The sequence below is a fragment of the Panthera leo genome, chromosome D1, assembly GCF_018350215.1.
Source record: "Panthera leo isolate Ple1 chromosome D1, P.leo_Ple1_pat1.1, whole genome shotgun sequence".
Classification (NCBI taxonomy): Eukaryota; Metazoa; Chordata; class Mammalia; order Carnivora; family Felidae; genus Panthera; species Panthera leo.
In genome coordinates this window covers 102,318,121-102,344,486 of record NC_056688.1, presented here as the reverse complement: position 1 = coordinate 102,344,486, position 26,366 = coordinate 102,318,121, and the positions used below count along the sequence as shown (strand labels likewise).

Genomic DNA, 26,366 nt, shown 5'->3' with positions numbered 1-26,366 from the left:
CACTTGCTTGTGCCCAAGGATGGCTTGGTGCAGCTCATCCGAACTGCCTTGTTTGCCAAACTATTCTTCCCCGATCTAAATACACACACCCCCTTGCGACAAAAACATCCGCAGGGTGGACCCTGGATATCCAGACATGATCATGGGAGGGAAAAGCCCCCCAGCACCGGTACTTGTACGGGAGGCAAGAGATCCAGTTCGGTGCTTTCCTCTTCCCTCCGATGCAGTAATGTCCCATGGCTGGTGTCCCAGGGCCTGGACTGGCCCTCACCAGTCGGCTGACTGGAACTCTAGCCTCTGAGCGGTTTTGAGCAGTTAAGTAGTGTCACCAACTGGGGACCGTGGAAATCAACTGCTGCAGCGGAACGGTGTGGGTCTGGAAGGAGGTAACGTCCGGGTGAGAGATGATGAGCGTCTGAGCAGGACAGCGATCAAGGATGGATAGGAGGTGTATTAAGGGGTAGGATCAATAGGACGTGACTGACATGGGCCCAAGTCCAAATGCCTTCACTTAGCTGGCCGCTCCGGCTTTGAGCCACTACCATGGCCAGTCTCTGCTCTAGCTCGTTCCTGAATGTTCTCCCTCTGTCAAGGCTCCACGCCTTTGGATGTGCTGGGCTGGCTTCTGCCTGGGTTTCATGGTCTGACTCCCTAACTAAAGAATGAGTTCCTTGAGGGAAGGCGCTGAATCTCTTCTCTCTGAATCCCAGCCCGGCCACGAAGCCTAGCGCACCCTGTCTATTGGTTGAGGGAATCAATCAATAAAAAGAGACGCAGGGTGAAGGGGAAGGAAGGAAGTAAAGAGCAAAGGAATGAAGACGTCGGGCGCCCCGTCAGACCTTGTTATAATCAGTCCTCTCTCTGATGTTACACATCAATCCTCATCGGAGCGAGGCAGCAAGTGATGGGAATGGCGTCTGCCTCAGCTAGCTGCTGGAACTCGAACCAGATAAAATGGGAACGCTTCAGAGAACATTCTAATATTCTGTCCCAACAATTTCAGCAAGTCTGTCGCATGACTAGAGGCAGTGCCTCCTGCAGACATTGAGGCAGTGTAGGGTGGGGACACGGGGAGCCCCTCCCCCCGCCCCGAGATAACACGATAAGGAGGACGAAGCCCCAGTGACCTGTGCCAAGTCCCGAGCTCCAGTCCTGGATGCATAGACAGCCCATGAGCTGGGCCTTTCGGACCTGCTCCTGCAGATTTACATTTTAAAATCTCTCTCTTTGCTTTGACTTTTTTCTGTTCCTCCCTTGCTATTCCCACACTCACTGATCCCCCCAGGTCCTCAGGAGACCAAAATGTAAGCCAGAGCAGGAGAGAGGGCTTGAATTAATTTCAGTGTCTTTGTGTCTTGCAGTAAGATAGAAAAATCTGACATCTTAAGGCCTGTTTGTCCCCAGGTGGCTAGATTTCCTTATGGTTGTTTCCATCAATGAATTTTTTAAGACAAGATTTGTTTTCTCTAATGTCCGAATATCCGATGTTAAGACTGGGAGGGTTAAGAGCACAGGTTTGGGGGTCGGGCAGACACTGAGACTTTGTAGGGTGACCCGACCTTGGTCAAATTCCTTCGAAGTCCCCCTCAAAGCTGCTTCTCTGGCCGTTTACGGATCTGGAAACTGGAGAACCCAGGATCATCTGCAGTCTGGTGATGGCCTACCATACCTGCAAGGATTTCATAAACTTATCTCATATTTCTTTGGTGACAAATATTGTAATTAAGGTAGTGTGGTCCTTACCTTCCAGGTAGGGCAGCCAAGAGCTTCCCTGGCGCTGTGGTGAGTACCTGGGTATAGGACCTGGGGTGAGTGCCCCTGACCCATGCAGGCAGTCACTTTGGTGGGCACACTTTCTTTATTCTTCGTGCTTTGGTGGAGATCTGGAAAATACTCTCTGGTCCGGGCTGTCCACTCTTCTAATCTCTTATTTCTGTCTCATCAAAAAGAAGTGTGGGCTTGGAATAGCTCGAGTCCCTGGCCTCAGGGGGAATCCAGAAGGCTGGGCGTGGGGGTCTGCAGACTGCATGGAATACGCAAGATGCTCTCCCGGCAAATACAGCTTTTACTGTATTTTACTTGACCACACAGGTCAAGGAAGCTGTCAGCCCTCTTGCTCTGGGCCGGAATGATAGCCCCACAGCTGGCTCAGCTGCCTTTCTCATGCTGATCACAAGCTCCAATGGGCAATTATATATGTCTTTGATTAATAAAAAATGGAGCAATGAATGAATACTTAATAATGCAGTCTGGCGAGTACAATCTTTCAGAACCTGGGCTGGGGGTGAGGCAGGAAGTAATCAAAGGGGTCCTTGGGGGTGAAAAGGCAAGGGCACCCCACGGGAGTGGGGGGTGGGGTGAGATGGGTTCTGGAAAACAGTTCAGCCCCGGTCCTTGGCTCTCTGCCTCTGTGCTGGGGATTTGTCAGCAGCCCTGGGAGCCTGAGATCAGGACAGAGGTTTGAGCGGGTGGGCAAAAGGGCGGAAATGTGTTCTGTGCCCACCCTAGTGGTCAAGCTAAAGGGCCTGGAACAGGGGGTCTGTGTGCGTCCGTGTGTCTGCCAGTAGCTGTCTCCTCCATGTGCGCGGGGTGTTTGTGCTCCTTTCCGTGGGTCTGCCTGCGCGAGCAACAGTTTGAAACTAATTTGGTTAGGGGAGGGCGGATGGGCAAAGAGGCCAGACGGCTGAAGAGGATAGAGAGAGGAAAACACACACTGCTGGGGCTGGCGGGAGATAACGGACTGGAGATCCAAGGGCCAAAACTGTGAGCAAGGGAGAAAGGAAGTGACAGAGGGGGGGGGTGGGGGTGGGTGGACCTCCCCAGACACCGCCCCCCGCTGGTCAGGGCCCTTCCGGACTGGAGCAAGGCGTGGGTGGGGGGTGGGGGTGAGGGCGGGGCTGGGAGGGGCGGCGAGAGGCGCGAATCCAAAAGCCGAAGGGCGCGGGGTGGCAGGGGAGTCCCAGCGAGGCGGCCTGCCGGGTAGGGCGCTGGGGCCACGCGGCGGGGGTGGGGGGGGGGAAGGGGTGGGGGGGGGGGAAGCGGAGGCCGCGGACCCCTGCGGCGCCTTCTCGGGGGAGCTTGGGAGGGAGGTGCAGGTGCCGGAGGGGGTGCCGGTGGGGGTGCGGGTGCGCAAGGGTCGCGGGTCCCCCGGGGCTCCCTTTGGGCAGAGGGTGACACGCGGCAGAGGGTGACACGCGGCGAGGCAGGAGGAGTCCTAGCCCGGGTCAGGGAAGGTCCCGCTGGAGTGCGATATTTTAGGCTTTCCACTGGCTTGTGCTGTGACTAACTAGCCCACATGACCTTGGGCAAGTTGACAACATCCCCTGGACCTGTTATTCCCTTGTCAGTAAACTGAAGAAAACAAAACGCTAACTTTGCCAGGTTGTTCGAGACTTTGTGAGGACATATACGAAGTGTCACCCCACCCCCCTCCGGAATTGCCGCTGTTACTATTTCTGTGGACGGTCCCCAGACCTGGGCTCAGTTCCTCCTTCCCCACGTGCTGCCAATGTGGGGCAGAGAGGCTTTTTTGCAGCTGTTTCTAACAGCTGGCCTCTCTCCCCACCCCTCCGGGGAACCCTCCTTCCACCTCTACCTTTCCCCCAAGTCCCCCCCGGAGCCAAGCAGCCTCCGCTTTATTTTACAGGATCCGGACAGTCTCCCACTGCCGGTTTTTTGCCCAGGCCCGAAACAGCCAGAACCACAGCCTCCTTGAACAGAAGGGCTTGCCAGAGGAATTTTCCAAGTGCTCAGAAGGCCAGCCCTCGAAGCTCCTGTGGTCAGCGCGGGAGGCCCCCCGTGAGATTTGGGGACCGGCTTCAGCTCAGGCCATGCAAGGCCAGGGTCTGTGTCTCCGAGTGGCCACCCTGCTGACAGGGCTGCTGGAATGCCTCGGCTTTGCAGGCGTCCTCTTCGGCTGGGCATCACTGGTGTATGTCTTCAAAGCAGAGCATTACTTTGACGAGCTGTGTGAACCAGATGCCGGGGCCACGGGCAACTTCACGGCGCAGCCTGGTAAGGGACGTCCCTAGGGAGGTAGAGTCTGGTTTCCAGGCAGTAGGAAGGGGCAGGAGGGACCCCACCCCCTGCCCACACCGCCAGCCTCTCTGTGCCGAGCAGAAAGGAGTGTGCGCCTCCCCACCAGCTCCCTGACCTTGGTCTAAGAGGTACCTGGGGAGGGAAGTACCAGCCCCCAAGGGGTAATTAGGGGCTGTCACATGTCAACTCCCTGAGATCTCCCCTTTCTCTCCTCCAGACTGCAAAGCCCAGGATGAGAGGTTCTCACTTATCTTCACCCTGGGATCCTTCATGAACAACTTCATGACATTCCCTGCCGGCTACATCTTTGACAGGTTCAAGACCACCGTGGCTCGCCTCATAGCCATGTAAGTGCCAAAGGCCCGGCCTGGGCAGACATAGGCGAGAGGAATTCTTCCAGGAGCGGCCTCGCTTGGAGGGAGACCCGGTCAGGCAATTGGGCCGCGCTGCCCGGCCCTGTCCTGGCAGCTGTCAGAAATAGCCCAGGATGTGGACTCTGTGGATCCACCCTCTTCCCTGCACCCCTACTACCCTTTCCTCTGCCCTGTTCTTCCTCCGTTCCATGTGAATGTAAATTCACCTTGAGCAGGAGCCCGGGCCCACTTCCGGTGAGGGCTGGCCTGGTGCCTGGGTTAACATCACGGAACCTAAAATGGTCACTCTGCCTTCACCCCAGGGATCCTTGTCTATATGTCCGACAAGACCTCACATCCAGGTCCCCCAGGCTTCATTGTCATCCTCCTCACCATCTACCCCTGTCACTCCCCAGACACTTAGTAAGGTTAGGGTTAGGGTTAGGGTATCCCCAGTGGTGGGAGTGCCCGACCCCCTGATTGGAGGGGAGACGGTGGGGGTTTCATGGAGGGTAAGGGACCTCGCCTCACCCGTACAGGGTGGCACTGCAGCTGGCCAACTTCAGCGATAAGCAGTGGCCTGGTGAGGCCTTGATAGGACCCAGAGCAGATGCCTCCTGGCACATGCATGGGAAATGAGCCATCAGATGGAGGGACTGCAGGGCTGCCTGATAAAGCCAGTTCCTGCTCTATAAGACTTTGTCTATAGAAAGACTTTATCTCAGTCTGTCTTGGTCCTTGGCTCCCTGTCTCCTTCCCACCCTTTCCTTTGTCCCCTCCCTCCCCTCTGGCCTTCGGATGTTCAGAAAAACTCTGTCCTTCCTGCGTTTCCCTTTTGCTTTCACATAGAACACTTACTTCGGACACATCAGGTCACCAAGTATGTGGGGTTTTTCCCCCACATGAAGCAATTCTGTGACGTCAGCTGGTGTCCTACCATTTAGGCCGGCTCTGACGCTATCCACCTGGCGAAAGCGTCAGATCCTGCAGGTTCAGGGCCGGGTCCCACAAGACTGCCCCCCATTTCACATGCCTATTGCAAGGAGCAGGCCCCTCAGGTTACCCCCAGCTTTGGTCCGACTTGGCCCCAAATCGGAGGTTCCCATGACCTTCTCCCTCCTGGGCTGGATTATTTGCTAGAACAGCACACAGGACTCAGGGAAACACTTAGGTTCTAGCAGTTTATTAAAGGATCAGATAAAGGATACAGATGAAAGATACAGGTTCGGAAGCACTCTGAGCCCCATCCTAACGGGATTTTATGGAGGTTTCTTCATGTAGGCTTGATCAAGTATTAACCGTTTCCAGGCCCCCTCCCCTCTCTAGACAAGTAGAGTGAGGGCAGCTGAAGACTCCCAAACTTCCAATCATGGCTTAGTCTTTCCAGTGACCAGTGCCCATTTAGGAGCTGTGCGGGAGCCTCCTGGAGTCACCCCATTGGAAGAAAAAATGTTCCTAGTGCCCTTGTCATCGAGTTTACAAGGGTTTTAGGAGCCCTGTGTCAGGGATCCGGGACAAAGACCAAATAATGTATTTCTTATGATAAACCACAATGCCACAGTGCACTCCTGGTCTTTGAACGTGGGTCCCTTGTAGCAGAAACGATCATAAAGGTCAAAAGATACCGGCACATTATCCGAAACACATTCAGTCATGAATAACTACCCAGGCCCTCTTTGCAGCATCTGAAAGTGTCTCCCAGGGCCACTTATGCACAGGCTTCCATTTGATCTTGTCAGGTTCCAAAAGCAGGCGTGGTCTCGGCATTACATACCTTTACCTTTCAGGCGTCTGGTATCATTGAGCTAAGGCAACATGCCCTCTTGCCCTGAGCTGCTTTCGAAGCGTTCGTGTAACACTGGATTTCCCTCGCCACAGAGCCCGCTTATTCATCCCCTTAACGGCTACCTTTCCCTTTCTCCGTCCATACCGTAACACTTCCACCCTTGGAAGGGGTGTTCGGTTTCACCACCGTGCGGATCTGGATCACAGGCAGAAGCACCCGTCCAGCAAGTACCTCTCTCTCACCCCACCCCCTTTCAGACAGGGCAAGGTTACACAGGGACAGAACCAGCGGGCTGTCTTTCCCACCAGGAAGTGTGGTGGCATTCACCGTCAGTCCCAAATTTGGCAGATAGAGGGACAGCAGGTCTGCCCCACCAGGCCCTTAGGAATTCTAACATGACGGTGAAAAACATAGTTTCTTGCTTAGGAATCATCCCTGCGTCCAGCCCTTGTCGTGGCAGTCCTGGCCCTGTGGCCACTGTGTGAGGGAGGGAGAATTCCTCTAGCCACTGTGCTAGCTAGGGGAAACGGTCCCCGTTCAGACGTAGAGTCCACCCCCCTTAAGACAGTCGGGTGAGGGGCGCCTGGGTGGCTCAGTTGGTTAAGCGTCCAACTTCAGCTCAGGTCACAATCTCGCGGTCTGTGAGTTCGAGCCCCGCTTCGTGCTCTGGGCTGATGGCTCAGAGCCTGGAGCCTACTTCCGATTCTGTGTCTCCCTCTCTCTCTGCCCCTCCCCCATTCATGCTCTGTCTCTCTCTGTCTCAAAAATAAATAAAAACATTAAAAAAAATTAAAAAAAAAAAGACAGTCGGGTGAAAGAGAGACAACCCCTTCACATAAAGCCTGTTCTCTTATCTTAGTGCACCCCTCAGATGCCGTAGGGATTTCCATAGGGCTGTGCCCTGTATGGCCAGGTTTCCAGTGTCCTCCTACGTGACCCTATGGCCAGGCCAGTGGGTCGGTAAGAACCCGAAGGTCGGGGCCTTTTCCATTGTAGATGTCTTTCCTCTCTGCTAGGACAGCAGCATGCAGTTCATTGAGCCCCCTGAGCTGATCTGTCTGTACCTTTTTGGATCAGAGTGGGGCCTTCCAAATAGGATGCTGTCCATTCATCTTGGAACACAGCCAAGTCGCTCTTTGTTGGTTAATCGAGAGTTCTTTAGAGGGCACCATCCAAGGGGACGGTAGACTCCATTTGTTCCCCACATGGTTCCAGAGTCCGCCTTAGGGGAAAAGAGGCTCCCTGTCCGTGGTGTCTCCTCCGTGCCGTCCCCAGGCAACACTATCCTGTTTAACCATTGCTATTTTTAGTATGGAATTCTTCTGGGCATTGCTGTCCCCATTAGAGCATTTCTCCGACATCATGCTAGACATTGTGGGTATTTCCTGTTTTAAGATCATTTGATGTACTTCGGTTATCTGTGTGGATTCAGTTCATGTCTGAGAGCAAGACAATAGATGCCCCTCAAACGGAAATTCCCTCGTCTGAGATGCCAGTCATTGTTGCTGGGAGGTAACCACAGACTTTTGCCATGAGTCCCAGTTTACGCTCCCCATAAGGTCATGGCACAGAGCATTTGTCTTCTACCAGTATTCCACCTTCTTTTCCACACCGTCTGGGCTCAGGCAGTCTCACTGGCTCCCATTTAACATGCTCCGTTAACATGAAGGGCAGATTCACATGCCTTCCCGTCTACAGGGCTAGACGTGTCCCTGCCTGGACACACACAGCGGCCACCGCCATAATACAGTTCAGGTAAAGGAGAGACCAGCATTCTCAAAAAGCCTGTCCCAACGTGCTGGGTCTCCTATGAACGTTTACCCTTTCTTCCATCAACCCTTCTCTTCCTACCCGGAGCCTCCTTAGGACTTTGTCAGCAGCTGCTTTCCCACATCAGATAGGGGAAGGGTTCCCGGGCAGGCAGAGTATGCATTCTCATAAGACATCAGGTGAGGTAGACACAACTTCTTTACAGAACGCTTGTTTAAACAGCCCAACTTTCATAGCGTTTTTATGCCCCTTAATGTTTATTTTTGAGAGAGAGAGAGAGAGAGAGCAGAGGAGGGGCAGAGAGAGAGAGGGAGACACAGAATCTGAAGCAGGCTCCAGGCTCTGAGCTATCAGCACAGACCCTGACATGGGGCTGGAACCCACGAACCGTGAGATCGTGACCTGAGCCAAAGTTGGACGCTTAACCGACTGAGCCACCCAGGTGCCCCTGTCTTCTGGCTTTTAACATTTTTGTAAATGGGGATGAATAGAATGGACTTGTGTGCAGGCACTTTAATGCTGGGAGCCATCAGGGGTCCCTTTGGCTCCCTGCCCCCTGCCTTAGGCAGTGTTGTATTAACACCTTTTAACCTTATCAAATGTCCATTTCCTTTATTGCACATGTCTATAACCCTCTGAAGATTTCCACCCTCCGGGGATGATCTCATGACTCTCCTCTGTTTCCTCTCTGTTCCACCCCCATCGGGATTTGGTTTCTTCACCTTATTCCTTAATAACTGTTAAAAATTTTCTACTCTTCTAAGACCAGTCTCTTGATCCTCCCCTCCCCCTTTCCCCATTCTTCTGTTAATTGGCCTGATATATTTATTAGCATCTATAAGACCCAGGAGGGGAAGCTGAGCCAGCGATTCAGTAAGCCTTTCCAAACTGTTTTTTGTCCTTTTGGAGCAATAGGTTTTTATGGGGTGCCCACGTGAAAGGGGCCCCCTTCACCACAGCATTTACCTCTGAGATCTGGGCACAGGTCACCATCAAGCCACTCCCGCACAGCTTGCACACAAGGGGGATTAGCTGCCCCATCTGGACTGTTCCATTTGTAGAGGGACACCACCTTACAGTGGTTTCTATCCAGTCCACCGGGCTGGCTGTGCCCTCAGGAATAACCTCCTGTGTGTGTGGATTGTTCCATAACAAGCTACTGGGTCCTGCATCAACCCAGACCCGTGCACTTCCAGTCTGCTGCATGCAAAACCCAGGACACAGCCCCCAGGTCAGTCACTGACCCAGCCCATTTCGGTAAAGGATCCCCAGGAAGCTGAGGGTACCCACCCACAAAATGTAGCAACTCCTTTGCACCATGCCACTCCTCCCCGCCACCTTCCAGGTCCGTGGCTTTGCCTCCTCCCACACGGACTACCTTCTTGGGGACCAGAGGTCTTAGAGGAACTTTCTGTTGCTCCTGCATAATTTTTCCCTTGGGGGTGACTTGGAGGCTAATGGCCGAAGCTCAGAGTGCCCCAAATCTGACCTCGGTCTAGCATGAGGATCTGAGCCGGCTCTCTTTTAATTTCGTCTTTGCTATCACGGATCCCGGTAACCAAGAACTTGTACGTTTCAGCTTTTGCTTATTACTTTGCACTTTGGTGAACCCACTCCCCAGGAGTTGGCTCCATTTCTGAATTCGGTTGGTAACTTTTCCCTTTAGTGACTGATTATACTGCAGCCACTGCTCCACACCCCGGTCACCACGGGGCCACCTGGGAGCCACCCAGGAGCCAGGGGCTCTTCATCCCCCATGCTTTCGTCCTTTCTCTTTCCGGACGCACATGTTTCTTTGAGCCTGGGCCGTTCTAGCAACTCCCGCTTCACTGACACCAACTGTATTGGAAAATCCTACATATCGCCTCCTGCATTTCTCCTTGCCTTTCAACAGAACACTGTCCTCCTGACACGTCCGGTCACCACACGTGTGTGGGGTTTCCCAAACCATGCAATTCTGTGACACCAGCCGGGTGCCCTACAATGTAACTCAGCTCTGACACCATCTACCTGGAGCCTCAGATCCCCCAGTTTAAGGGCTGGGTCCTGTGAGTCTGCCCCCCAACTTCAGATGCCGATCACAGGTGGTAGGTCCCCAACTCACCCGCAACTTTGGTCTCACTTGGCTACAAATCAGACGTTCCCTTGACTGCCTTTCCCTGGGACTGGATTATTTTCTAGAATAGCTCGTAGAACCCAAGGAAACATTTACTTATGTTTACCAGTTTATTAAAGGACTTGATAAAGGATACAGATAAACAGCCAGATGAATAGGTATGTAGGGTGAGGTCTGGGACAGTCCTGAGCACGGGAACTTTTGTTCTGGTGAAGTCTGGGCTGTGACATCCCCTCAGCCTGTGGTTGTCTATACCAGCCCAGAAGGTCTCCTCACGTAGGCTTGATCAATTATTAATCATTTCCAGCCCTATTCATCATTTCCAGACCCTTTCCCCCTTTTGCAGAAGTGGGGGGCAGGGCTAAAAATACCAAGTTTCTAATTCTGGCTTGGTCTTTCTGGTGACCAGCCCCCCACCCGGAGCCATCCAGGAGCCGACCCGGAGTCACCTGATTAGAACAGAGATGCTTTTCATGCTCTTATCACTGAAGAATTTACAGGTGTTTTAGGAGCCCTGTGTCAGGCACTGGGGACAAGGACCAAATGTGCATTTCCTATTGTAAATCAAAACATCACACTTAGGCATGGCTTCTCTTACCCCATGCCTTGCAAGACCCCCAAACTGCTAAGAGATCCCCATAACCTTGGGATTGTGGGTCCTGAAATCACAGTGCCCTAGAATTTCTAGAAGAGTCCACTCATTTCCTTATATAGAAAAGGCTCCAGAGGCCCAGAGAAGGGCAGTGCCTTACCCAAGATCACACAGCAAGGAGGAATTAGAACTCTAAGTTTTGCTTTGTAGACCAGGCCCTAATCCCTTTCTCCAAGGGATTGGCTGTTGGGACCCCAAGTGGGAGGACCTTGGCTCTATCTTCTCTGTCTTTTCTTGACATCATTTTCCATCTCCCATTGTATGTTTCAGATTTCTCTATACCAGTGCCACCCTCACCATAGCCTTCATCTCTGCAGGTGAGTGCTATCAGATGGGTGGGAGGGACACAAGGTCAGGGGCACTTGGTAGATGGGAAGCTGATGGGTAGGAAACACTGACCCCCACAATTATCAGAGATCCACAGACTTGGAGCTTGAAAGAATCTTTGAGGGAGTGATTGCCAGTCTATGAAACCAGTCTAGTCTACTGAGAATGCAAAAAAATAAGGACAATGGAGGGATTGCTTCAGACAGAAGAATTTATTTGAAAGATTCCGTCCTTCATCTTGTCCGTGTTAATGTGTTCTCTTTTTATTTTATTATTTTTTTAAATGTTTATTTACTTTTGAGATAGAGAGAGAGACAGAGTGCAGGTGGGGGAGGGGCAGAGGGAGACACAGAATCCGAAGCAGGCTCCAGGCTCTGAGCTGTCAGCCGAGAGCCTGATGAGGGGCTCGAACTCACAGACCTTGAGATCACGACCTGAGCTGAAGTCGGACACTTAACCGACTGAGCCACCCAGGCTCATGTGTTCTCTTTTTAAAACAAAAGGATAGTATGGAAGATAGTTCTTTTTGAAAATACCCTTACTTAGTAGGGCAAAAGTCAACAACCCTATCGTAGTTAAAAGTTTTTGTTTCAAATTTTACCGGTTTACGGACATAGAAAATTTCCACGGTCTGGGAATTTCAGTCGGGTTCATTCTCCTCTTCCCCCATTGTGTAGAGGAGAAAACTGAGGCTGGAGAGAGATGCCTTGCGAAGACTTGTAGGGGGAAGTGCTCTTTCCTGGTGTCTTGGTTGTGCTGGCCAAGCACACGGGAAGTGCTCCAAGTTTAATGAACCAGGGAAACACAGTCCATGGCCATTTCGTGCTCGGATTTCACAGCACCCCGTGCGATAGGAAGAACAAAGACGGTTATTCCCATTTAACAGATAAGGTGACTGAGTCACAGATTCGGAATCCAGCTCAAAGTCATGCAGTAAATTAGAGGCTGGCCTTGGGGGCCGAATCCAGGCTTCTCTCCCTGGCAATATCAACCATAAAGAGAGGGGCTGTTGTGGCTTAATGAGGGAAGGGAACAGTGGCTTCGCTTGGAGTCTTGCCTCTGCCTGTAGGCGTGCAGTTCTGCTACAGACCGAGGACCACCTTCTGTGGGGACGAAGTGGCTCAGGAGACCTCCACAGGGTCCCTCTGCAGGGACATTTGGGGGAGCCCTGACCACCATCTTAAGATTCTCAGAGGATGCTAGAAGGCTGGCTGGCATTGGGGCCCTGACCCCAGGATTGTTGGGGATTTGGAGCAGGTGGGAGCCAGAGTCTGGGGCCCCATGTTTGGGTCGCACTGTGACATGACCCCCACCTCTGTCTTTGACTGTTCCAGACTCGGCCTTCCTGCTCTTCCTGGCCATGCCCATGCTCACTGTCGGAGGAATCTTGTTCCTGATCACCAACCTGCAGGTGTGAGCCTGCCCTAATGCCAGGCACCTGGCGGGAGGTTGGGGAGGGTGGAGGGAGGGACAAGCGCTGTTCCGCATTGGCTACCTCCTGTGGGGTTGGCTCAAGCCAGGGCAGCGGCTCCTGGGATGGAGATGGGTCTGGGTAGAGTAAGGGCCTGGTGCATGCTGGGTGCACAGGAAATACTGTTTCACGGACAAATACGTGATTCATGTATTCTCTAGGTTGGGAACCTATTTGGTAAACACCGCTCGACCATCATCACCCTCTACAATGGAGCATTTGACTCCTCCTCGGCTGTCTTCCTCATCATTAAGGTAAAAAATATCCGTTAGCAACATATACGGAACACTTACACGTGCCAGGCACTTGTCTTGTGAACTTGGCATGATTTCTTTCCTTCGACCCTCCTGCAGCCAGTAAACGTGACTCTTGAACTTGAGCCTGGACCTGTCTGCTGCTAGAGCTTCACCTGGTAGTGATTAGGCTCTTTATGCCTACCTAGGAGTTTTGGGGAGAGGCTATGATGTGCCCCGGCTGGTGCTAGGCTGAGGCTGGGAGCCCTTTGGAGTGGGGTGTTTGAACCTGTGAGCTTCTGATTTGGACAAAAAAGGTGAGAGGTAGCTGGTGGGAGCAGCGGGGGCAGACACAGAGGCCTCTCCAGCTCTCCTACAGGCTGATTTGGGGGCTCAGGGGGTAGGGGAGAGGCCGTTCCCAGTGTTATCAGTGGCTCACCCAGCAGCCACTCCACCTTCTTCCTTACTAACAATTCTATCTGGGCAGTGAGGTGCCAACCCAGAGGATGAACCCTCATTGATCTAAGCCAGTTGTGGCAATCCCTGTCCCCCTTGCTAGTGATGGGTAGAGGTGGTCATATTATCCAGTCCTTGTTAATGAGATGAAGGGTGTATGTCCTGGAAGAGTTTAGGGGACATTTCCCCTCCCTGATGGAAGGTGAGAGCGGAGCAGACAGAAAGCCTTTCTCCTTGGCCCCCCTTCCCACTTTTTCTCTTTGAATGTTGTGATGGCAGGATGTGATAGCTGGAGCTGTGGCAGCTATGCTGTGATTATGAGGCAACCAGCTGGAGGACACTAAGGATGACTGAGTGGAAGGAATGAAAGAGTGTGGGTCTTTGACGCTCGAAGCTGCCTAACCTGGGACTTCCCTCCAGGCTTTGTGTTAGGCCAGAGGCAGCTGGCACAGCCCATGGGCCATTGGGAAAGAGAAGAGGAGCTCTGGGAGTCACTACTAGACATGAGACTAGCTTAGTCCCATGAGCGCCTTGGCTTGCAGGGGCACCCAGAGACTGAGCCCCAGGGGCACTTACCCAGGCCTCTCTACCCCTGGTATAAGAGTCACTTTCCTGGTTCTCCCTCCTTCCCCTGGGTGTGCCTTCCTGTCTCTCTTCCCTCCTTAGAGGTGGAAGGAGAGAGAATGACAGAGCAGGAGCTGAGTTCTCCATTTGATCTGACCTTGCTGCCGCTTCCTCTGACCTAGAGCAGTTCATTGCACCTCTCTGGACCTCACTTCCACCCCCTGTGAAAGGAGGACATTGGGCTACATCAACGGTTTTCAAACTGGGTGTTGAGGAACACTGAGGGGTTCTCTTTGATATTATGTTGGTCACCAAGGAGAACGAGGGGGAGGATGACTGGGTTCTTCCTGCCGGTGTGTTTCATAAGTTGAATTTTTGTGTAAAGTTTTGTTTGAGAGAAAGGACTTGGCTGCTGTTAAATAAGATAAAAAAGCAGTAGGCTGGCAGGTCTCTGAGAAGCCATTTTAGGAGACTCTGCAAGGCCGTGGTGACGGGTGACGTGATGGCTCCCCTGCTGGTTGAGCCATGGGGTGAGGGTGAGCCTGTGTGTGGGTCAGGCGTCTTTGATCAGCGTTCAGGGTGGAAGGCAAGAGCCTGTGACAGGCTGGGGCTCCAGCCCGTACTTCTTTTTTTTTTTTTTTAATTTTTTTTTTTTTAACGTTTATTTATTTTTGAGACAGAGAGAGAGAGACAGAGCATGAACGGGGGAGGGGCAGAGAGAGAGGGAGACACAGAATTGGAAGCAGGCTCCAGGCTCCGAGCCATCGGCCCAGAGCCTGACGCGGGGCTCGAACTCACGGACCGCGAGATCGTGACCTGAGCTGAAGTCGGACGCCCAAGCGACTGAGCCACCCAGGCGCCCCAACAGCCCGTGCTTCTTACACTGACTTTTTTTGTGGGGCTAAAATACACATCACATAAAATTTACCACCTTTACCATTTTTAAGTGTTCAGTTTAGTGGCATTCAGGTCGTTCACACTGTTGTGCAACCGTGACCACCGTCCCTCTCCAGGGCTCCTTTCAACTTTGTAAAACAGAAACTCTGTACCCGTTAAACACTGACTTCCTGTCCCCCCCTCCTGCCCCAGCCCCAGGCCACCGCCCTTCTGGTTTCTGTTTCTGTGCATTGAACTGCTCTAGGGACCTCATGCACGTGGAATCATGCAGTATTTATCCTTTGTGCCTGGCTTATTTCACGTAGGAGAGCGTTCTCAAGTTCACCCATGTTGTAATGCGTGCCAGAACCTCCCTCCTCTTTAAGGGTGAATAAGGTCCCGTTGTATGTATGTGCCACAGCTCGTTTACCTACTTCTCTGCAAATGGTTTGCTTCGACCTTTTGGATGTTATAACTAAGATTGCCACGAATATGGGTGTTATGCTGACTTTTCCCCTTCTCCTTCTGCAGCTCCTTTATGAACAAGGCATCAGCCTCAAGGCCTCCTTCATCTTCCTTTCCGTCTTCAGTGCCTGGCATGTCGGGCGTACTTTCCTCCTGATGCCCCGAGGGCACATCCCCTATCCGGTGCCCTCAAACTACAGCTACGGGTAAGGACTGTGATCTGGTGATCGTGGGCCAGAACCTTTCACCTGACCTGCGGCAGGAAGCCAGGGGTGGGACAGATGTGACCTCCTGTCACAGGACAGGAGGACTAGACTGGGGGTGTATCAGCTAGCTATTGCTGTGTAACAAACTATTCCAAAACTCAGTAACATTAAGCATTTCTTATTTTTCATGAGTCTGTGGGTCGCTGGCTAGTTCTACTAATCAGAGACAGACCTGGATGGTGTTGACAGGCTCACTTATGCCTCCGGTCATCTGGTGGGCTAGCTGGGGGCTGGCTAGTGAAGATGGCCTCCCTCATATGGGGTTTGTCTGGCAGTCATTCAAGGTGACAAAGATGTCTGGGTCACGTGGCTCTCATCCTCCATTAGACTAGTTCCGAGGTTCCAAGAAACAGTGCAGACGTGCACAGGGTTTCTTGGAATTGGCCCAATATCACTTTTGTTGCATTCCCTTGGCGGAAGCAGGTCACAAGGCCAGCCCCGATACAGGGGCTGCGGAAACAGAGCTGCAAAGTCCCATTGCAAAGGTTAGAGAACAGAGCAGGTGCAGAAATGTGACCATTTTTCTAGTTAGCACCACAGGTAGTGGGGGGAGGGGCATTCATTGGTGCTCATTTACTATTTGCCACACCCCTTGTGCCCTCTGATTTCACTGAATGATAATCCTCTCAGATAGATATCCTTATCTCCGCTTTCCAAGTGAGAAAATGAGGCTCAGGAGGGCTAAGTCTGAGCCAAGTTTCCATAGCTGGGAGGAGGCAGAACTGGGATTTGAACCCAGGCCTCGCCTGCTTTACCCACACTTCCAGTGGTTCCCAAACTTTGCTGCATAATAGAATCATATTATGGTTTGATAATGATAAAGGTTTGATAATGATAATGATAATGACAATGATATGGTTTGATAAAGGAAGCCTGGGGCGCCTGGGTGGCTCTGTCGGTTAAGCGGCCGACTTTTGATTTCAGCTCAGGTCATGACCTCACGGTTCGTGAGTTCGAGCCCCGTGTTGGGCTCTGCTGTCATCTGGGAGCCTGCTGAGGATACTTTGTCTCCCTCCCTGTCTGCCCCTGCCCCACTCGCGCTCTCTCTCAAAAATGAATAAAAAATAAACATGTAAAAAAGTTACGGAAGTCTGGCTCCTGTGCCCAGACATTCTGCTGCGACTGGTCTGGGCTGTGGCCTGTGCAGTGAAATTTGGGAGTCCCTGCAGCCTGAATCTCAGGCTCAGCTCTCAGGCCTGGGGTTGGGCTGGGGGCTTCTGTGTCCATAGCCTGTGCTCTGGGAACGACGCCAGGGAGGAAGAGAAGAAAACGGCAGAGTCCGAAAAGCTGGAGCTGCAGTCCAAGGAGTCCCTTCCAGCAAACGAGGGTGAGTCCTGCGGGTTCAGCCCCGCGGCTGACCTGGTGCTCTGCCTCCAGAGCTGCCCCGGGGACTCAGAGTCACAGAAGGTCCGTCCAGGAGCACCTGGGTGGCTCAGTCAGTTATGCGTCTGACTTCGGCTCAGGTCATGATCTCACGATTCGGGAGTTCGACTCCTGAGTCAGCCTCTGTGCTGACGGCTCAGAGCCTGGATCTTGCTTCAGATTCTGTGTCTCCCTCTCTTTTTGCCCCTCCCCGTTCATGCTCAGTCTCTCTCTCTCTCAAAAATAAATAAACATTAAAAAAATTAAAAAAAAAAAAGGAACGGTCCATCCAGAAGAGGATGTGGGGGGTCTTCTCCACCCCACCTCACCTCCCTTTTACAAGAGGGTCCATGGAAGGGCGTAGACCTCTGTGCTTTCTCTTTCTGCCCCTCTTCTCTCTCCTAGTCTCATTAGACGTCCTCCCAACCCCCAGGTCATTTGCCTTCCCCTCCTCCCACCCCTCAGTCCCTGAGTCTGCCTTGTTTTTGTCCCGTTGCCTGTAGATGTCCCGCCCAACCCCCCCCTTCCCCCTTCGACCTCTCTCATCCCCTTGCCGCCTCCCTTCCTTCCTCTGTTTTGGGGCTTCGGTTACAAACATCCCAAAGCACTGCCAACAAGGTAGAAGCAAGAACAGGATTCTGGGAAAGCTCACAAAATTAAGGGGAACGTGAACTTGCCAGGCCCCGGGAAGAGGAGAACCAGGATGCCCCTGGGGATCCCGGGCTAAAATCACAGCCAGTCGGCCTCGCCAGGGAGAGCGATCGAATTGGTCAACCCTGGGTGAGGAACAGGACACGTCATTCACAGCCCCACCCGGACCACGAGGACTCAGGCAGGGGACGATTTCTAGAACAGACTTGGGATCCTGGTACTGAAAGCACGGGAAGGGGCGCGAGGGGCTGCTGAGACAGTGGCTGTCCGCCTACTAACCCTCACCTCGTCTCCAACGAACATTCTGTTCTCCTTGTCTTTCTCTTCCCCGTCCTGGCTGGGAGAGTGTTGGTGCAAGAAGTGTCTTTGGATCCGAGCTGCGAAAGACAGATGGGGTTTCAGCAGACGGAGGGGGGACGTGGGTGGGTCATTCACGGTGGTGGGGCCGGGATAACAAAGGTATAGGGGTGGGGACGTGCTGTTTACTGGCAGCTCGGAGAACATGCCAGATGAGGCCTGGAAGCCAAGAGAAGGTGAGCTCACTCCTTAGGCTGCCCTGTGAGGCCCCTACACTCCTGCCCATCCCACTCCCGTACCTTGTAATTTATGCCCAGATCCTTCCTCTCCATCAGAGGCGCTGGGACCAGGGAAGCAGCAGGAGCCCCGCTCTTTCTGGAGCTATGCTCTCTCTCAGCGCTTCGCCTGGCACCTGGTGTGGCTGTCTGTGATACAGCTGTGGCATTACCTCTTCATCGGCACCCTCAACTCTCTGCTCACCAGCCTGGCCAAGGGTGACAGGGCGCTAGGTATGTGGCAGGGCTGGGGGTGGGGTGGTGGTGCAGCCCGCCTCTGTGTCCCTCCTGGGGACTTGGAACCTTGAGGCGGGGTGGGGGTGCGTACTGAGCTCGGTGGGGCTATGTGGTCTGGAGGAAGGTCTGGGCAGGGGTGTGGGGAGGAGGGACAGGCAGGGCAAAGGCAGGTGGGGAGAGTCCTCTCCCGTAAGGCAGTGCTGGAAGTTTCTTACCAGCCACCTCCTGTCTGCCCTCTGCAGTCAGCGCCTACACAAACGCCTTCGCCATCACTCAGTTCTTCGGAGTGCTGTGTGCCCCCTGGAATGGCCTGCTCATGGACCGGCTTAAGCAGAAGTACCAGAAGGAAGCGAAAAGCACAGGTGAGGCCTGGAGAACCCGGAAGAGGAGGAATCTTCATGTGCCGCCAGAGTCCCCTTCTCTTTTGTTCTTAATCCTTCTCTGCTTGCATCCATCCGTATTCATCCATCCACTAGTCACGGAGTGTGAATTATGTGCAAGCCATACTTCTAGATTCCACAGCGGACGGGACAGGGATGCCCTTGTTCTCAAGCTGTTCTCTGCGTAGAGAATGGAGAAGGGCAGGTGATCAGGCGTTGCCATCCATGCAGTCAGCTCCCGGGGTGGGGGTGATGGGGACACACAGGCACAAAGCCTGTGCTGGGTGAGGATGCGGATGACGTCAGGGAAGGCTTCCTGGAGGAAGTGGCTTCTGAGCTGAGGCCTGAAGGATGAGCAAGAAGTGAGGAGAGGAAGAGGAGGGCCCTGGGAGAGCAGCCCAGGAATACGCTGAGGTCAGGATGGTGTAGGAGCTAGCAAAATAGTGGGGGAATCTGGGGAATCCCAGAGGGGATGTCCGGCTGACCCAGGGCATAGAGAAGGTGCTGAAGGGGGGGAGGTAACAAGGGGCAGGCGGTGCTGAGCCAAGGAGCATGGATGAGACCTTGGATTCTGAGACCAGAGGAACAGGGGGCCGCTGAGGTACCCTCTTGCCCCGCACTGTGCCTCCTACCCCTGCTGGTGTGTTTTGAGATAGATCTCAGGCATCAGATCCTTTCCTCTGTCAATACTTCAGTTTGGGTCTCTAAAAACAAGGCCCTTTTTATGTAAACGGTACCGTCATGTCATGGTCACGTACAAAACCCAATAATTTCTTAATACCATCTAACATGCAGTCCCGTTCAGATTTCCCAAATTGTCTCAGATATGCCTTTTTTTTTTTACAGTTGGTTCCTTCAAATTAGGATGCACACAGGGTCTGCGCTGTGTATTTGGTTGATGAGCCTTCCGTATCTTTTTACATTTGTATGTCCCGTCCCCTCCCCCCACCTTTTGTTTCTTCTTGTTGTTTATTTGTTGAAGAAACTGGGTCATTTGCTCTGTCAGATTTCCCCCAGATTGGATTTGGCATCCTTTGGTATCATTTAAAAATGTTTCTTTGATTGGGTATTTCCTGTAAACAGGCAGATTGGAGGCTTGAGGAGACGCAGTTTAATATTTTTTTGGGAGCATGCTTCGGAGGTGGAGCCTCGGGCTTCCTCTGGTTCCTATCAGCCGCTGGTACTCGCTGTGTCTGTTCTTACGATGTTAGGATTGATCAGTGGGTCCAGACATTGCCAGTCTGATGCACCCATTACCGAGTTTCCCATCAGCCTTTTGGCTAATGATTTTAGTCGCTCCTGGCGATCACTGCCGGGATCCATTATCTTATTAGGGTTGCAAAATGGAGATTTTCTATTTCTGTCTTTCCTTCTGCTTTTACTTGCTAGAGTTCCTCCCGAAAGAAACGCTTTCCCTCATTGGTGGCTTTGTACCCTGAAATAAGTGCTTGGCTTTTCCTCTGTTTACCAGTTTCAGAGTACTGACTTGGTGCCCTAGCAACCTCCAGAGGTGATGAGCTGTCACTTCTCCGTTGTTTCATTCATTACTTTATTTCTTAACGTCATTTCTCTTTTAAAGTCTCATTTTAAATATATTTGACAGGGGCGCCGGGGTGGCTCAGTCGGGTAAGCGTCCGACTCTGGCTCCGGTCATGATCTCACAGCTCCTGAGTTCGAGCCCCGCATCGGGTTCTGTGCTGACACTGCGGAGCCTGCTTGGGATTCTCTGTCTGCCTCTCTCCCTGCCCCTCCCCTGCTCCTACTCCGCCTCTCTCCCTCTCTCAAAAACAAATAAACATTAAAAAAAAAGACCAATTTAAATATATTTGACATGTTTCCATCCATGTCTGTCACGATTCTTCTTTATGCTCGAATCGGTCCATCTTCTTTGGCCACTGGGAACCACCAGGTCAGAGTCTGTGTCCTTTCACACAGCGCCAGTGGGTTTAGAGACTGTCTTACTCCCTAACACAGCGACATGTTCAGATCCGTGTCCCGGGGTAAGTTTCCTGCCCCGGACCTGAAGCAGTCATTTCCCCAAGTAGTCCTGGGTCCCTTTAAGTGGGAAATGGTATTTAAAGACTGCAGTCTGGATGCTAGAACTTCCAGTTCTCCTGGGTTGTCTGTGCTTTGAGGCCTTGGAGAGAGGTAACATTTTAATTCCAAGTTTACTTTCTTGGGGCACCTGGGTGGCTCAGTCGGTTAAGTGTCTGACTCTTGATTTCGGCTCAGGCCACAATCTCACCATTTGTTAGATCGAACCCTGCATCCGGCTCTGTTCTGATTTCTAATTTCTTGGGAGAAATTAGAATTTCTAAATTCTTGGGAGAATCCTTGGGATTCTCCTCCGCTTGCCCTCTTGTGCTCTCTCTCTGTCTCTGTCTCAAAATAAATGAGTAAACATTAAAAAAAAAAAAACCCAAAAAACAAAGTTTACTTTCTTGATTTTATATGTGTCTCTTTTCTCTTCCTCTGAAAATCGTAGTTCCTAAATAATGCTATTTACGTATACTGCATACACTTTCTCTATATGCTGTGCACTGTATACATATACACATGTATAGTATTTTAGAAATATATCTTATACATAATGCCTGGCTTCGCAATATCAGTACTATTAATAATGATTGCTGAGTACTGTTGCCCTTCCTTCTTCCCTTCCTTCCTTCCTTCTCCTTAAGATATATCCCAAAGAGATGTACAGTCAAATTACTGTGTTTTAAGAGTCACCATCTTGACATATATACATGTCCATTGGTTTCTGAGTTTTTGCGATTGCTTTGTTTTCGTCCTATTCTTTTTTTTTTTTTTTTTTTAGCGTTTATTTATTTTTGAGACAGAGAGAGACAGAGCATGAACGGGGGAGGGTCAGAGAGAGGGAGACACAGAATCTGAAACAGGCTCCAGGCTCTGAGCTGTCAGCACAGAGCCCGATGCGGGGCTCGAACTCACGGACTGCGAGATCATGACCCGAGCCGAAGTCAGATGCTTAACCGACCAAGCCACCCAGGCACCCCTCGTCCTATTCTTTTAATTTAATTTAATTTATTTTTAAGTTGATTTATTTTGGGAGAGAGTGCAAGCAGGGGAGGGGCAGAGAGAGAGGGGGAGAAAAAATCTCAAGCAGGCTCCGGGCTGTCAGCCCAGAGCCTGACACGGGGCCTGAACTCACAAACTGCGAGATCATGACCTGAGCCGAAATCAGGCTTAACCCACTGAGCCACCCAGGCACGCCTAATTGTATTTTTAGTCATTTACTAGCAAACAATTCTATTTTTCCAAGCTGTGAAACAATATATTTGAAGAAGTTTCGTTTCCCTTCCTGTTCCCTGGACCCCCATTCATTCCCTCTTTCTTTAGGTAATTATTTTTATGGCTTTTTAAAGAAATGCAGAAGATATATATCTAGTCCGCATTCTCTGAAGTATTATTGTGCCGTTGCAGAGGATTACAGGATATTGTAACGCACACCCACATTATATTTTGTTTCGCCCTCTCTTGGGTGAAGGCGCCCACTGCACGCTGTGGCCCGTAGCTCTCTCCCTCCCGAGGGGGCTCCGGGACACGGCCTCCTCTGGCCCCGTCAGCTGCTGCCCATCCGTCCTGTGGCTGCGGCACTGATGTTGCCATCGCCCGAGAGCTACACGGAATAGATGGCTGTGGCTTGGAGGGGCCAGAGCACGTGACCCACGGACCAGGTGGAGTCAGTGGGGGAAGAGAGCAGTGGGTGCACTTGAATGGCAACTGGGGGATGGATTGGAGATGAGCATGTGGGAGGAAGAGGTTTCTGCCCGGACGGCTGGCGGGGCGGGGACGGTGGCTCGACTTCCTCTCGCATCTTTGTGTCCCTTCCCCATCCTCCACTGTGCTCGCCTCCATGCGCAGCCTCTTTTTCCTTTGGACCAGGGTCCTCGGCCATGACGGTGGCCCTCCGCTCGGCGGTGCCTTCTCTGGCTCTGACGTCTCTGCTGTGCCTGGGCTTCGCCCTCTGTGCCTCGGTCCCCATCCTGCCCCTCCAGTATGTCACTTTCATCCTGCAAGTGATCAGCCGCTCCTTCCTCTACGGGGGCAACGCAGCCTTCCTCACCCTCGCGTAAGTGGGCTTGGGGTGCGTAACACCACCGGGGATTGCGGGCGCAAAGGGAAGTGTGCTGGATGGACCTGGGGCTGGTCCGGTGAAGGAGGCAGGGTCTGGGAGCAGGTGTAGAGGGTGGGGTAGCGGGAGAAGCTGGTGGGAGGGATAGAACATTCACAAACTGGAGCCTTCATATCAGCTCTCCTCTCTGCCTCTCTTATCTACCTGTACACCCTCCAAGGCCCGCTTCCGGTTCAACTGTCCCAGAGTCAGAAAGAGAGTGTCTTCCTTCTTTGTGCCCTTGGCACTCTGGTCCTGCTTCCTCTGAGAGTGCACCCATCACCTAGCAAATACTGACCTGTTCATGTGTCTGTCTTTTCCTTGAGACCTCTGTGGGCACAGCCTGTGTCTGGGTCCCTGCTGTTTCCCCGGGGCCCCGCACAATACCTCCTCCATGTTCTGTGTTTGAGCAAAGGTGAGGGGGGAAGAGATGTGTGGGTGTTGGGTGTGGGTGAGTGAAGCCAGGCCTAGGACTGGGGGACTTGGGAGAAGTGGCTGCCACGGGCCCACCACGGCCAGGCCCCTCCTTGGAAAGAGGGCTTCTGGAGCTCACCGGAACCCTGTTTGTCTCTCTCCCCAGTTTCCCTGCGGAGCACTTCGGGAAGCTCTTTGGGCTGGTGATGGCCTTGTCAGCCATTGTGTCTCTGCTCCAGTTCCCCATTTTCACCTTCATCAAAGGCCCCCTTCAGAACGACCCTCTCTACGTGAGTACTGTGGGGAGGGGCGTGGCCCTGGCCTTAGGCCAGCAAGGACATCTAGATTGGGGTGCCTCAGCGGGGCCCCCGCAGGGGGCGCCCCACATCTGGCTGAGATGGTTCCTTTAGGAATGTTTCTGTACATGGGGGCATCCTTGGTCTTATTTCTCAAACTGGGGTAGCAGGGGACCCCTGCCACAAGGCAGGGGTACCTGAAACTACAAGACTCACCTGCGGGGTTGCCAAGAGATTTGGGGAGAATGTAGTCTTCATGTGTGTGGAAACAAGCAGACGTACTCTGGCAGAGAATGTAAAATGCTCACAACATTTCAAATGAAAACCGACGACTTGAAAGACATCTCTTGCTTGCGGGGCCCTGGCCTCGGCCCTGGGACTACAACACGCATCGGCTTCCACGGTTATTCCGAGGGCTGGGAGCTCTGTACCCTCACCCCTGCGTCCCCACACTGGAGGGGTACTCATAGGCCCAGCCCTGCTGGTGTGGTGGTTCACCTCTCTGCAGATTGAAGACATCAGTTCAGGGATTTGGGTTCCGTGACTTAGACATTCAGAAGCACAAACCCAAGGAGCAGAAATCGTTTGACTTTGAATTTCATATTCCGACCACCGCACACCTCTGTTAGCCTCGTTAAAAAAAGGGTAGCAAGGGGCTCCTGGGTGGCTCAGTCCGTTAAGCGTCTGACTTCAGCTCACGTCATGATCTCACGGTCCGTGAGTTCGAGCCCCGCATCGGGCTCTGTGCTGACAGCTCAGAGCCTGGAGCCTGCTTCTGATTCTGTGTCTCCCTCTCTCTCTGCCCCTCTCTCACTCATGCTCTGTCTCTCTCTGTCTCAGAAATAAATAAAATTAAAAAAAAAAAAAGGGTAGCAAAGAGTAGAGCAGAAGCGTAAGTCAGTCATTGGGAGAAAAAAAAAAGGGACTGAACTTCAGAACTGAGGAGAATGCCTCGATTGTGACGTCCGACGAGCCTGACCGTATTCAGAAGACGTGTGTTCCAGCCACTGTCCCCAACTTCCCGTGTGACCTTGAGCAGGTCGTTGAGCGCTCTCAAGACCTCTGTTTCTTCATCTGTGAAATGGGCACGATATCCCTCCCCAACTCTGCTCTTCCGGGCAGAGAGGAAAAAGAAGTCTTCCCCACCCCCACCCCCACCCCCCCCAACCCCGGGCACCGTAGTGTCTCAGGAGAAAGTCGAGGCTGTTCCTTTGTTGGTGCTGCTCAGAGTTCTGACCTCACCCCTCCCCTCTCTCCCCGCCAGGTGAACGTGATGCTGGTGCTGGCCACTGTCTTGACATTTGTCCACCCCTTTATGGTGTACTGGGAGTGCCGGCGGGAACGGAAGTCCCCTGCGACTGCCTAGCTCTGAAGCTCTTGCTTTTCACGCTGAGGACGCTTTGCTAATCTTTCCCCACCTTGGAGGACCCCGTGTCCAGGCGCGCTCTGCCTGCCCAGGCTATTGGTATTAATTGGCCATTGCTGTTTCTTTAAAAAAATAAAAGACGTTTCACGGCCAGCTGACACCCAGATTAACAAGAGAAGAGGCCCTGTTGCCACGCTGATTGCTGTCAGACGGACCCAGAGCAAAGGCCCATGGAAGTTCTTAGTTTCGGAGCAGGAAGCACATGACCTTGGTAGACACCCGGTCTAAGGGGAGGTGATGTGATGGGGAGGAGGTTTGTCACCTACTTGTTCGGACCTCTTTGGCTGTGAGGCCTCTGTGTGTCGAGCCCTTTGTGCCAGGTAAGCTTCCAGGTGAAGAGTACGGTTGTCGTGACCTTGGCGACAGGGCCCGGCCCTTGGAGGGGGCTCCCTCTATTATTTACGTTGGGCATAACAGAAAACATTTCTCTGGGGAGTAATCTTATAGAAAAATAAAATCTCTCTGCCTGAGGCAACTACTGGTGTGGGTCTCACGGCTTTGGGCTGGTGTGTGCACGTGTGTGTGCATGTGTGTGCTTGCTTGTGCTTCCCCCGGGGGGGTGCTCCAGCCTGGGGAGTGGCCGCGGGAGTGGGGCAGAGGAACCTGGGTGCAGCATCCCCAGTGTAGCAGCTGGACCCAGAGGTGGAACCTCAGACCGGGACCCACTCTCCTGGTCCTGGGGCATGGGCCTGATGCTTCCTTCCTTTGCCTCCTCTTCCTCCCCACCCTCCCCCAACACTCCACACCCCCAGCCGAGAGCCCTAGATGGAATCAGAAGGTCCCTGTGAGTCTCAGTTCCGGCACTCAGCCGCCGGGAAGGTCCCGTAACCACCGTGAATCACAATTTCCTCACCTGCAAAGTGTAGTTAATCATTTCTATCCCCGAGAGCTGTTGTGAGAATTTAAAGTAATTGCTGCTAAAAAAAAAAAAAAAAAAAAAAAAAAAAAGAAGAATAAAAAGTAAAGTAATTGCTGCTGCCTAGCACACGGCAGGAGGACATGAGCATTTTGTTCCTTTATTTACTCATGACCAGAAAGGAGAGGGGTAGCCAGGGGGGAGAAGGTGAGGGGCTGGGAGGGAGAGAGAGTAGGTGGGTGAGATGGAGAATTTGGAACACGCAAGCAGAGGCACTAGGAGAGGATGGTGAGGGGGAGAGGCTGTCAGGCAGACTGATTTGTTCATTCATTCATTCATTCATTCAACTACTGTTTTTTGAGCTGCTACAGTGCATCAGGCACTGTCCTAGATTCTGGAGGCACGAAGATGCCCAAGAGTCTGAAGCCAGCTCTTCTGTGAAACTGCAGGAGAATTTCCAGGGGCCTGGGAACCTGGGTCTGAAAACAGACAGCAGAGAAAACAGACAGCTAATGGAAGGCTTTTACTTTGTTATCTTGCTCAGAACTTTCAGTGGCTTCCTGCTGCCCACAGGACACAGCTCGGACTCCAGCCTGGCATGCAGGCTCCCCCAGTGTGATTCCGACTTCTCCCCGTACTCTTCACCTCCCACCTTTAGGAGGAC

The 26,366-nt window shown here is 52.6% G+C and overlaps 1 protein-coding gene across 3 annotated transcripts; it reads left to right on the top strand.

Annotated features, from left to right (window-relative positions):
- Positions 1 to 325: 325 nt before the first annotated feature.
- On the top strand, positions 326 to 25,849 carry SLC43A3 (solute carrier family 43 member 3). 3 transcript variants are annotated; one of them, XM_042905358.1, is made up of 13 exons: positions 326 to 386; positions 3,647 to 4,014; positions 4,256 to 4,385; positions 10,986 to 11,032; positions 12,377 to 12,453; positions 12,675 to 12,767; positions 15,174 to 15,313; positions 16,603 to 16,700; positions 18,001 to 18,192; positions 18,438 to 18,557; positions 22,482 to 22,668; positions 23,291 to 23,414; positions 24,685 to 25,849. In XM_042905358.1, exons 2-13 carry the CDS (start codon positions 3,831 to 3,833, stop codon positions 24,784 to 24,786), a joined length of 1,494 nt encoding a protein of 497 aa, XP_042761292.1. In that variant the 5' UTR covers positions 326 to 386; positions 3,647 to 3,830; the 3' UTR covers positions 24,787 to 25,849. The 3 variants fall into 3 exon arrangements, with proteins under 3 accessions (XP_042761292.1, XP_042761293.1, XP_042761291.1); XM_042905359.1 differs by lacking the exon at positions 326 to 386 and adding an exon at positions 2,924 to 2,979; XM_042905357.1 differs by lacking the exon at positions 326 to 386 and having other exon boundaries at positions 18,019 to 18,192.
- Positions 25,850 to 26,366: the final 517 nt, after the last annotated feature.

Excerpts from the sequence above, each read along its gene's own strand:
- SLC43A3 (XM_042905358.1), top strand. The coding sequence starts at position 3,831 with ATGCAAGGCCAGGGTCTGTGTCTCCGAGTGGCCACCCTGCTGACAGGG. Across the intron at positions 11,033-12,376 it reads CATAGCCTTCATCTCTGCAG|ACTCGGCCTTCCTGCTCTTC; the intron begins GTGAGTGCTATC and ends TGACTGTTCCAG. Across the intron at positions 12,768-15,173 it reads CTGTCTTCCTCATCATTAAG|CTCCTTTATGAACAAGGCAT; the intron begins GTAAAAAATATC and ends CTCCTTCTGCAG.